General features: G+C 43.6%; 1 protein-coding gene across 3 annotated transcripts; it reads right to left on the reverse strand.

The window, feature by feature from the left end:
- Nucleotides 1-464: 464 nt before the first annotated feature.
- On the reverse strand, nt 465-12,612 carry TRIM68 (tripartite motif containing 68). Of its 3 annotated transcripts, none has more exons than XM_077113776.1 (7): nt 12,520-12,612; nt 7,112-7,604; nt 4,802-4,897; nt 3,717-3,977; nt 3,284-3,306; nt 2,603-2,703; nt 465-2,398 (listed from the first exon to the last, which is right to left on the reverse strand). In XM_077113776.1, the coding sequence occupies exons 2-7, from the start codon at nt 7,535-7,537 to the stop codon at nt 1,848-1,850; spliced, it is 1,458 nt and encodes a 485-aa protein (XP_076969891.1). In that variant the 5' UTR covers nt 7,538-7,604; nt 12,520-12,612; the 3' UTR covers nt 465-1,847. The 3 variants fall into 3 exon arrangements, with proteins under 3 accessions (XP_076969891.1, XP_076969893.1, XP_076969892.1); XM_077113778.1 differs by lacking the exon at nt 12,520-12,612 and adding an exon at nt 12,419-12,517; XM_077113777.1 differs by lacking the exon at nt 12,520-12,612 and adding an exon at nt 9,667-9,798.

Consider the following 12,612-nt stretch of genomic DNA (forward strand, 5'->3'; position numbering starts at 1 on the left):
AGCCTTTTTAAAAAACTCCTTCATATGTAAACAGCAAATATAAAGTAGAAAGACTATTTCTACTTTTCCTTATTACAGATAATTGGAAATTACTTTACTTCTGCCTACACCTAACCTAGCATCTACTGTTATCCATCCTAACCCAGTAATCACTACCTTTAACCTTAAACAACATCAGAGGTTGGATTATATAGCATTTTGGTGAAAACATGTTACATTATACAGTAGCCCCTTGAAATTAAGTCAAACCAGTAATTCCCACATGTTCGATTCACAGTCTGTTTTTAGCCATGATCATTCTACATCATATTTTAAGACCCATAGTGAATAACTTTTGTACAACCTTCCTTCCCCCATACCACAATTACTTTAAGATGAACATTCCAGAAATAGTTCTAATTCCCTTTAATTGTAATATTTGGCTCCAGACCCAGCTTTTTGGGCCTAGTTCTATTCTTTCTTCCCATACTTTCTTTCCCCCCTTCCTGCTTCTGTCATTGATTCAGAGAACAGAGAGACTGTGAGAATATTCTGTAGTTCAAAAGCATGAAGATTGCTTTGCTGACCTCAACAAAGCCAAGCTTTAGCCTAGTTAGCTTATGTGTGAATGGGCCTTCCTATTCATTTTACTGTTTTCATTATCTCCATTCTGTACTCTGAGGTCACAGTCTTCATTCTAATCCAGAGATGTAATCAGATGCAAGATATACAACTGTGGGCCAGTTTGCTACTGACATGGGCAGTCTAAACAACTCTAGACTGCACGAGAGGCCATAAGAACCAAAGATGCTGGCTCTAACATGGGGAAATGGGAAGGTTACTACATGCAAGTCCGTGGTTTGTCTTAAGGAGGAACAGTATAGGAAGAAACAGGGATCCTCAAAACAATCCTGTGAGGTAGGGGAGAATGCAGTTATTACCCTCACTTTTCCCAATGAGGAAACGTAAAACCTTTCAAACATGTGAGATGTATGAGAACCAAATGCAATGAATGACATGCAGTATGTTGACATGATAAGCCAGTTCGTTACTCTTGCTTCATTTGAATATGAAAAGTGCTTTATAATCTTCTTTCAACAGCTTTGTGGGAAATAACGTGCTTCAATAAGGCCATTCCAGTTTCCTCATTCATTTTTATTTTACTGAAAATAAAAACAATAAGGCTTACAGGTTTTCTGATCCTGCCACTCAAGAGAAAGAGGCAGGGCTAGGACAAAGGTCTCCTTAGTCTGAAATAAAATCGTTTGTCTAGCTCCTGCTGAGAGGGACCAACAAGTAGGGTGGCCTGGAGAAGTCCTTTATTTTTCACTGTAGTGTTTCTCTGGTCAGAAGTCCAGAGAGCTACAGTCAAATATAATTTGCTTATAGTGGCAAGGCCTCAGATGAAGCATCCTGAGTGGTATCAGCATCAGAGGTGGACATGGACAGTATTTTTTGCTTGTTAGTAAAATCCTATACAAAGAGTGTTTTGAAGGTAATATCCACTTCATTATCCTCACTACCTTTATTATGTCACTGAATAGGGAACTGGGAAGAAAAGCATGACATACAGAATGAATAAAGTTCCAATCCTTGAACCAACAAGTTATCTTAGGACTGCACAGATCCTCACCCATCAGCCCTGTTGTGTTGCTCTTGGAGGAATGCAAGGCTAATTTGGCTGGGTCTCAGCTTTTTACATGAGTGTTTAGTGATAGACTTAAACCCAAAGCAAGAGATGACTGTGTCAGACAGAGGAATCCCTGGATTCTAGGCCCGGCTGGGTTCAAGGGGACACTTGTCAGTGTTAGGGTTCTTCAAGACCCCTCTAGGCCAAGTGAAGTTCTATTAGGTTAGGATGGTGGCTACTAATCCTCCCTGTCCAAGGGGCAGATGGCCAGAGGAGTGGTGTTATTGGCTCCTACACTATAGCAAGGACTAAAATAGGGCAGGAGGCGTCCAGGGAACGGGTGACGGGGAAAAGTGAAAATGTGGGAGCCATTGTCAGTCACGTTGTAGAAGGAGATATCATGGGCCTCATAATCCAGGAAGACACCCACCCGGCATGGAGGTACTGGCAAAGACAGGAGAGAGTATTCATCAGTGCCTGCCCGGTACTCATTCCCCTTTCTTAGTCTGATCACCCAGAATCCATAGCTGGGCGATAAATAGACTACTTCCTTCCGGTCTACATTTTCCTCACACACTCCTAGGCCCCATTCAGACCTGTCTCCCACCTCCACCTCCCAGTAGTGCCGGCCTGAGGAAATACACTGACTGCCCAGGACTATATTGTAGAGGTAGAATCTCTCAGGATTGTCCGGCAAATTCTGCTTGATGTCTCCGTAGTGCACGCTTTTTCTGTCCTCAGATACAATTAGGCGGGAGTAAGCAGTGTCTGGATCCAAGCACACATCAGCTAGAGAGAAAAGATCCTGGTAGGTAACAGTGACTGAGGGTAAGGGAAGAGAGTGGGGCAATGGTATGGGTGAGGTCTCTTGATAAAAACACTGCCAAAGATTTCCTACAAAGGGGCTGGCAAGGCTAGATGGGGTATCCTGGGGACAGTAAACCATTCTTTCGGGGGGGGGGGGCCCAGAAAATCTTCCCCAGCATTCTTTACCTGCATAAGTCTTCAGGATCTCCCTTAGTCCTGGGACACGGCACTCCGTCTTCAGCTCCAGGGATACTGGGTCTGGCCGCTGCAGGCACCAAGACTTGCTCCTGGTACAGGAAGAGTAAGCCTTGGGGTCTGAAGTCCTAGTTTTGCTGTGTGGCTTTCCCTTACATAAGGAAGTGGGGCTTGGCCAGGGATTAGTCAGTGAGGTACCCCTTCTCAGCAATACTAGGCAAAACAGAGTGTGATGATTATTTGACTGATCCTGGACCACTCAGCTCAGAGATAAGAACATTTGCATTCCCAGGTTGCATTCTCATGCTGTGGGAAGGGTTAGAGTCGAGTTTGATATCTGAAGAGATATAGGTGTGGCACTAAGGAGAAGGGCTGAGACTTGCAGCTTAGGGGACATACGTAGTTCCTGTGAGCAATCTCCTTGAAACTACTTCTAAGTTTACATTACATTCTTATTGGTAATACCAGAAGTGAATTTGACCAAGCACCAAAAATAAAAAGGAGAAATGAACAAAGGTTTCTCTAACCACCACTAGGTGAGAGGGAAAAGTTTGTGGGCCAGCACCTGATTTCGTACAGGCACTGAGTCTATGTTCCTTTCCCACTCTGGCTCTGATCAGGTTCCACTATCCGTTACAGGGCTGCCTAGAGGCTCTGAGGACAGGAACATACCTGTTTAAGACTTCCTGAATATCCTAGAAGGAGAAAAAAAATACAGCACATAAGTACATGCTGTTCCTCAGGGGGACCAGACACCAAGGCTGGAGTAAAGGTGGGGAAAGGCACAGGGGGTATAGTTTATGAAAGGGCAGCAGAATAGACTGAACTTTTGCTGGACTGGCAGGTTTCAGGCTTCCTCTCAAGACAGGCAGTTTTGATGCCACAGCAGCCTGAGTGGTGTGCCATCTCTAAGGATATAATGGGCCAGGCCATCCACCCGACCAGGGGTAGCAGAGCAGCAGGTGCTGGCTGGGGATATAGAGGACCCATGGCTGGTGGTACAGAGTGCTGACAACCCTCACTGAAGACTAGCTAATCCTATCTCCTGGAGTCCCAAACTACCTTCAGCCCCCACTCAGGGTTCCCAGGAAAACCTGCTCCTCACCTGCAGCATCCACCAGATGGGCTTTTGCGACCTGTCTTCCAGCTCTGCAATTATCCTGCACAAGATCTGGCTCTGTTGGGCTAGCTTTTCATGACTTGACTCCAGTTTCTGCATGGTCTCCCTCTCTTCCTCCTGTAGGCAGGCCAGAACTGCAGATGCCTCTACTTCCAGCTGCTGACCCGGTGGCTGATTTTCCTGCAGCAATCGCTGATATTTCTCAAACTCCCACAGGATACTCTGCTTTCGGGTTTTTACCTGTATCTGCAGAGCCAACATTGGGAAATCAGCATGATATTGTTAGTGTCAGGGTCACCGAGGAGTGAGGATACTGGCATGTGCATCCACACATACTCTGGAATGTTTTGGTACCAACCAGTACCAGGAACTCTAGGCAAAAAGGAAAAAAGATACTGTTTTTCCTATTCTTCTGTTCCCATAGGTCCAGGGGATATTCCTGGGTCCCTATTACTACTTTTAGGGTCCTGGATATTATCTTGGTACTGTATGACACAGACTATTTTCCATCTTCATAACAATGACCAGATATGCTACACTTAACCTACTAAAGCAATGTAATTTATCTACACTGTTAAATAGTTCTGCTTCTTGCTGGTATTCTGTCAATTCAGGCTGTTTTTAAATCAGTTCAATACTACCTGCTGTTAATCAAAAGTTCTGCTGGATTGTTAGTTGAGTCTCATAATATTAATTTCAGAAGTGATTTTCCAATACTATTCTAATGTTATATTAGTATATAATATTATTGTATTATCAACTATGGACTAACTGCAGAGAAAAACTACACTTTGCCAAGAATTACAGAAATCACAACCCTGCGAGCTAACATACTTTTCCTTTCTCCTGTGTGAGAAAGCCCAGGGGCAATCCCTACATTACGATAAAAAAACTGGAACTTAGAGGCTATGTGGCCTGCCTTAGGCACACACACCAGTAAAGGGAAAGTCGGTATTACAACCCTGAGCTCCCTGACTTCAAACCCTACATTCTATCTCAGAGAATTGGGGAAGCCACCATGGGAAGCTTCAGGGCAACACATAAACTCCCGTCCCCAGGTGGCAACCTGCCTTCCAGCTGGCAGTTCGTTTCTTCTCGCCAACTTGCAGTTTCCAGACCTCATCTTGCTTTTTCCTCAGACATTCCAGAACCTCATGGAGTTTCCACTGCAAGAGACAAAAACATGAAGATGCCACTGCAGGCATCATGGGCTGATAATGAGGCTTCCCAGCACTGGTTAGTAATGGGGAAACCAATGTCCCTCATGGAGGGGGCCAGGAGGAATGCTTGGAGAAAAGGAATGCCAAAGAGGGAGAGGATCCTGCCCAGAGGACATCCTAGGCAGATTTTGGAGTTGAGAATAACTCCCCACAGTCTCTAAATTTCTGAAGAGCAGAAGAAAAGGGCCATTTTCAACATTGTAGAAAACTATTTTGGACTTTCCTGTCCATGCTTACTTTTATCCTGATACTCTTTGTCATCCCAAGGTCTTCTAGAACTTTATTAGGTGTGGTTTAAGTGGGTTAGCACTGTCAGCATCACCCATGAGCTTATTAGAAATGCAAAATCTCATACTTCACCCAGACATACAACTAGAACCTGAATTTCAATAAGATCCCTAGGTGATTTGTACATATGCTAAAGGCTGAGAAGTACTTTCCTAGAACACTAATGCAAGGACTTACTATTGGAAAGCGTAAAGCATTCTGATAATGCTAAAAAATTAATTATTTTATGAAGGATTTATCGAATGTCATACATGGCTTAAGCATTAAACATACATTTAATACTCACAATTCCATGAGATTGGTATTATCCCCATTTGGCAGATAAGAAAACTGAGGCTTAGAGTGACCTCTCCAAAGATGTTCAGCTACTAAATGTTGACTAGGATTTGATCCAGCTGTTGACCACTATGTTATACCTCCTCTCTATTCCAGTTATCGCAAAGCAAAATGACAAAGTGATATTAGTAAGCAAATATCTTGCATTTTTTAGAAATTATTCTCTTACAGGAAAAGCGCTAACTCAGGCATCTGTCATACACTCTTGCCTTCTAATCTCAACTCCAAGAAAGAGAAATTAAGACCAGTACTAGAATTACTAGAGTAATTAATGATTCTGATAAAGACATGCTATCATGGTAATCTGGAAAAGGAAGAGGAAGAAGAGACCTGGAAGCTGAAGGCTAATAACGGTAACTGTGCTGGTATGAAAGTGTTATATACCCCAGAAAAGCCATGTTCTTCTAATCCAATCTTTCGGGGCCAGTCCTATTGTTCAGTGGGACCTTTTGATTAGGTTGTTTCCATGGACCCAACCCATTCAAGGTAATCCTTTACTGGAGTCCTTTATGAAGGCTCAGAGAGGTAGAAAGCCAAGAAAGAAAGGCCCCAGAGAGAAGGAAGAAAGATCCACAAGAGCTGAGAGAGCTATATGAAATCAGTAGTGGGGAGAAGACACCTGATGCTGCTATGTGTCTTCCCATCTGATGGAGGAACCCTGGATGTTGGCTCCCTTTCCTTCGAGAAGGGAGCCTCTTGTTGGTGCCTTAATTTGGACATTTTAACAGCCTTAGAACTGTAATTTGTAACTTAAATCTCTTTTGTAAAACCTAATCCATTTCTGGTATATTGCATCCCAGCAGCTTTAGACAACCGAAAAGTAGCTATAAAAATAGCCTAGGTGTCTCAGAAGAAGTGTTCAGTAGGCAATTCATGGCCTCTAAGGAGCAGCGGGTGCTTCAGAGATCACTTGTCAAAAAAAGGGGCATAGGAGAAAAGAAAGAATGTTGGTCAGTAGGGAAGAGGATCTTAGTTCTAGCCTTTGCTCTTTCTTGAACTTATCCTCAAGTCAGAAAGAATCTTAGAATGTTAGATTAGTTCTTTTTTTAAGTGACTCACCGAAGTCTAAAATCAATTGTCATAACCTAAAATTTCTGAGCCTCAGTTTTCTCCACAAAACGAGTGAATGAAAATGAATCATTTAAAGTCAAATCATTACCTTGTAGCACTGCTAGGAGAAGTTTGCAGGTTCTGATTGGTGCAGTTTTGGTTCCTTATACCCAAACTCATTTGACCTGCCGAGAAATCGAACCCAACTGATCTTCAAATTCCCATTACTGAAATCACCTTTGGCTTAGACATTAAGCCATACTGGGGTTAGGGATGGTGTACGGATAAAGTGGGAAAGAAGGGAGTCAAAGAAGGTCATGAAGGCAAGGAAAGGCAGAGTTCAGCATATCTGATCACAGGGCTCTGTCAGTGTGAGGAGCCAAAGGAATTAGCTTTCCTTTACCTTCTAGAACCCCTGGTCAAGTCCGTGATCTGGAGACTGCCCAAGTGAGGGGCAGGGGAGACACTGACGTGGCCATCTCTCACCTTATATTCCCAGGCAACATCCTCTATGGGTACGACACCGTGGGCCTCATGCTCTGGGCACTGACCGCAGGTCTCACACATCACCAGGCCATCCTCTTTGCAGAACATGCTTCGCTGTTTCCCATGGAGTTCACAGATATCACCCTTCAGCCCCATTGTGGCACGCAGCCCTAGCTGATGGACTTTTTCCACAACGCTGGCCAGCTGCCAATTAGGCCGCAGGTTCCTAGGCTGGACAGGAGCCCGACAGAGGGGACAAGTATAACCCCAGTTCTGGGATGTTCCTGGGGACTCCCAGAGTCTGGAGAGGCAGCTATGGCAGAAGCTGTGGCCGCAGTCAATGCTCACGGGCTCCCTGAAGAAGGTCATGCAGATGGGACAGGCCACTTCTTTCACAACGGCTTCTACCAATGCTGTAGAATCCATGGTTCCTTCTCATACCCTCCTCAAGACATAAAAAAGAAAACAAAACAACAGGAAGAAGTGGTGAAGGCTGAGAAGAGGAAAAGAAAAATAAGAGAAAAAGGTAACAAAGAGCAGAGAGACAAGGAAAAGGGATAATTAGTGACTGAACAAACAACTTCTTCCTTTAGATCCTTTATTAATAAGTACTGGCCTTCACAACTGAACCAGTGACTGTATCCCATGACTCATACCACAGAAAGGCTATGTGGGGCTGCCTAAGAGAGCAGGTGCTGCATATTCTCAGCTCTTATTTGGCCATCTTTGACTCTCCTCAGGATTCACTTTATCAATCCATTCCCAATTCACTCACAATCATGCTGTCTGAGTCAGGACTAGTTTCTCTTGAACTTTGGTAAGGTCACATATAATGTGGAGCTTCAGTATCCAAAACTGAGACCAGAAATAACTCTAGTCTCACTCTCTGGTATGTTTACAAACATCAAGGTGCACAAAAGTTAATATACAAGAAGCCCATAATGCATAATTATCCATAAACTATATACACAATTTTTTTTGTTGTTGTTGTTGCACAGCGAAGTATAAAGTCCAAGGGAAACAACACCCTGCAAACCCCTGCCCATTTCTCTAGCCATTAATGTAGTTATTATTTGAGAAGCCATGATGCTCTTCTCAGCCTTCAGTGATATGTTAGAAGCCGAGATGAAATAATATCCCTTGGAAGATGAAAAAAAAAAAGAACATCTGTTAATAATTAAGCATACTGATTAAGTCATGACTCTGATAAGGAATCTGAGATTTTCCCAGAGCCACGCATGGGACCGGAACTTTCATGGTCAATGCCAGGCTCTCAGCTCTCCTGGAAATATTTATTTATTTACTTTGAAATGTTGTCTTACCACTTAAAGTCTGTAAAGGGCGAAGCCAGGTTGGTCTTGGTCATTTCTGTATCCTCAGCACTTAGAACAGTGCCTGTCATGCAGTTGTGCTCAATAAATATTTGTTCAATGAATTAACCAGATGGATACAGGAAATTGTTCCTAAGCCAACCATGCTTTTAAATTTTGTGTTAGGCAATTAAGAGTCTATTATACACTAATAATAATGGCTAGGACTCTTTGAGCACTTACATGAAACACCAGACACGGTTCTGAGCAGTTTATGTGGAGTAACAGTTTATTTCACAGTTTGAGGTAGAAACCATTATTAATCTCATTTTACAGAGACTAGGTTCTAGGCTCCATCATTCTGTTTTGAGCAAATTACTTAATCTCTCTAAGCTTCAAGGTATTAAAAAATTCAAAACGAGATAGAAATCCCTGTGACTTAGGGTTGGTCCAGTAGGGCTTCTCAAATGAGGGCAGGAAGATCTTGTAGGACTCTCTGTTGCAGGCTTTAGCTGATCATGCCTTCTCACTGGCTGCCCTGATTCTAACTGTCCTCTTCCCACTATCACTACCAAACTGTGGGATCCAGTATCCCAAACCTAGTTTGCTAAATCATTAACTTGGTCAAGAGCCCCAGCATTCAGTCTAAACTCCACACACGCTATATCACAGGGGTCTTGTGAAATCTCTCTTCCTTCACTACTGAAGAGCACTATGGTGACCAGCCAAGCAAAAAGAATAGCTTCCACACTTTCTTATATATCCCAGGTTCATTCATTCTACTGTACCCCACTTGGGTTCCCATTCTTCTCCCAGGTGAAAATGACCTGTCTTGCTCTTTCCCTTATCTCTAGTCTCCCCAAGTTAAATTCTGCCCTGGGTAAGGCTCCTGCTTACCCTGATGCTGGCAGATTTCCCTTCTCTGAACATCTGCAGCCTTCCTGCCATGGGGTTGCTCCACAGTTCCCCTGTCCTACAGGCTTTTGACTGTGGATGTCGTGCTGGGCCCTTTACAAAGAGCTTTTAATTCATTAAAGCCTAAGAGTCCTGGATTTAAGAGATGGAGGCTAAGTACCTTTCCTGGGTCTCAGCTGCCTCTTCTTTAAAATGGGATGGTAGACTAAGCACAACCAAGGTCCCCTCTACAGTAATAACACTGCCTGCCAGCAACCCTCCAGGAGAGGTTTACGTCCTAATCCCCGTTGTAAATTTATTATGTTACAGGGCAGAGAATGATCGGCTGACCTTAAGACAGACAGGTTATCCTGGATGGGCTGTGGGCCCAAGGTAAACACAAGTGTCCTTAAAAATGGAAGAGGGAGCAGAGGAGTTCAGAGTCAGAGACAGAGATGTAGCCACAGAAGCAGGGTCAGAGTGATGCAGCAACAGAGTGTTGCTGGGTTTGAAGATGGAGTTCAGGACCTTAAACCAAGAAAAGGAGCCGCTTCAGAAGCTGGAAAAGACAAGGAAACAAGATTCTCCTCTGAAGTCTCCAGAAAGAACACAGCCTTGCCAACATCTTGATGTTAGCTCAGTAAAACCCTGTTGGACTTCAAACCTACAGAACCGTATAATAATAAATTTGCATTGTTTTAAGTCACTAGATTTGTGGTAATTTTTAATGGCAGCAACAGAAAACTAATGCCCCTTACTCCTGAGGTCATCAATAAAATAACAATAAAAGAATATCAGAGAGACTAGGAAGGAGATCATCAGTAGATACATAATATATCAACTTTCAGTCAAAGAATCAAACAGAGCAGTGTAACTGCTATCTGGAAATGCAAAAAAGATGAGAGTGGAGAACAGAGTGGATCTGCAGGTAAAATTTGGGAGATTCTAGGCTCAGTGGCATTTACTGTTCAGGGAAGAAGCAAGAACATACAGCAACCAAAAGCCAAACGAAAAAGGGAACCAAAAAACTGAGGGGAGAGGGGGCGGAGAAGAGAGAGAGAAAAATGGCTGTACCAATTTAGGAGGTCTAATATCCTAGAAAGAGAGCAGGAAACTGGAAAAGCAATTTCAGTAAACAATGGGAAAAACGCTCCTGAATCTGAAGGAGTAAGAACAGGGCCAAAAGTACAGTGACTGATAAGATGCAGCTCTTGTGTAAGGAAACTTCTAATTGACCCTCCCAATTTCCTTCTCATTTCTGAGCCATCCTTAGTTAGGAAACATTTCACCGGGCATTTCACAACCCATGCAAAACAATCTGGAAGAACAAACTCTCTCAAGAGGGAAGTTCTTGGGAAGAATCAAGGCTAGTCTCTAATAGGTCCTGGGTTTTAGCATTTCGGGGCCCCCCAAACATGCTCTTTAACTGTTCACCTTAAAGGAGCCGACAAGGGGTAGAACGCTCGCCTTTCATGAGGGAGACCAGGGTTCCATTCACCCCCTCACCCCCCCCAAAAGAAGGAGCCCACTAATTCACAAGCCTCACTATGTACATCAGCAGAGAAACTCACATCTACCACCTAGGAAAACAAATCTAGTTTCCACTTCTTAAATATAAACAGACAACCAAACATGACCAGCTATATCAAGAAAGCCAGAAACACAAAAGACAAAGACCAATATAATCTAAACACAAATGACCACCCCAAAATAAGGAACAAAAACAAAATAATTTACTTTCCTCAGATTCAAGAAGATACTGTATCTTTAAAAGAAGAACAGACTGCTGAGAAAAACAGAGAAAAAGAAAAAGCACTCAGTAAATCGTAAATCCATTTTTCCAGCTATTCAGACCAAAATCCTAGCAGTCTTCATACACTCTGGTTTTTTATTCTCCATATCTAATCCATCAGCAACTCTTACCAGGTCTATCTTCAAAATATATCCAGAACCCAAACCCTACATCATTAATCTTCTAGTCAAAGCCACCATCAGAAAAAAAGCTAAAATCCTTACAAGGGCCTACAATATATCACATCTGTGGTCTCGCCAACCCTGACCTCATCATTAGCACTCTCTCTCCATTTTTCTCTCCTTCTGGTTCACTTCGCTGCAGCCACCGTGGTCTTACTGTTCCTCAAACATACCCAGCACACTCCCATCTCAAAACACTCTCTGTTCCCTCCACCTGAAATACTCTTTTTAACAGACCAGCCTGCCATGATCTCCCTATAAAAATTAACATCATTTAACATGTATTTGTTTGCCATCTGACTTCCCAAACTAGAAGTCTCATGAGGATAGGGACAGTGTACATTTTGTTCATTACTTTAACCACAACCTAGAACGGTGCCTCACACATTTGTTGAATACATGAGAATTAAGTTAGATGATGGTGGGTTGGAGGTGGAAGAAATGTTGAAATCCTCATTTAATACAACGGGACACCACGAACTACAGTCTAAAGTTGACAGCAGGAGAAACAGGGTGATGTCTATTGTTTAATGCTACAGAGATCAACAGAACTAAAATAGCAATAAAAAATGGAGGAGAAGGGGATAGTAGGAAAAGCAGTTTAAAGAAACAGCAAAATCTCTTTAGATCAAGAAATGTGGTAGAAGCACACTATTCAAGTTTCAGGTCATAAAAATGACCTAAACCTAGAAAAGTTAAAAGTGGTGTCTTTTGAATACGATTAGGTAACCGGCGATTGTGGCTCTTTAACATAAACCCTGCTTTACTGTTTTATCACACATAAATTCCTTAACTTTGACAAGACAAATAAACGTTGAATTGCTTCAATTAAATTATATTACGCCTGAATGCATCGTCTTTCCTCTCCACTGGGCCTTTGGCAGGGTGATGAGCCAGACAGGGAAGGGTTTTAGAGGGGAGTGGGCGGAGCCTGGAAAAGACACCAGGGTAGGCACCAGAGTGGGAAGGGGGCAGGGGGGAGAGGAAGGCCGGGCAGTGACCTCAGAAGTTCAGGGGCAGAGGGGGATGGTAGCCTACCGGCCACTGGACGCAGAGCCCAGAGCAGCCGGCGGGTGGGGCGGGGAAAATGAGCATGCAGGACATTTAAAGAACAGCGGCTATCTCCCACCTTCCTCCTCAACCCGGACTAGCGCACCGCGGCGGAAACCGAAGTGGACACACCGAGTTTCCACAGCGCCAGAGCAGCCGGTCCGCCAGACCCGAACTTACCCGCTGAATTGCCACCGGAAAGCCAGAGAAGTAAGCGCCGGCCGCGGACCGCTCCTGGCCCCTCCCTGAGGACTCACAGGCCCCACCCACAGG

This window comes from Tamandua tetradactyla, chromosome 8, assembly GCF_023851605.1.
Source record: "Tamandua tetradactyla isolate mTamTet1 chromosome 8, mTamTet1.pri, whole genome shotgun sequence".
Taxonomy (NCBI): Eukaryota; Metazoa; Chordata; class Mammalia; order Pilosa; family Myrmecophagidae; genus Tamandua; species Tamandua tetradactyla.

What these genes read in the sequence shown, in the direction of transcription:
- TRIM68 (XM_077113776.1), bottom strand. Translation starts at nt 7,537, where the DNA reads ATGGATTCTACAGCATTGGTAGAAGCCGTTGTGAAAGAAGTGGCCTGT. An exon ending in ATGTTGCCTGGGAATATAAG is followed by an intron (nt 4,898 to 7,111) that starts GTGAGAGATGGC and finishes TGTCTCTTGCAG; the next exon opens with TGGAAACTCCATGAGGTTCT. An exon ending in AACGAACTGCCAGCTGGAAG is followed by an intron (nt 3,978 to 4,801) that starts GCAGGTTGCCAC and finishes TTGGCTCTGCAG; the next exon opens with ATACAGGTAAAAACCCGAAA.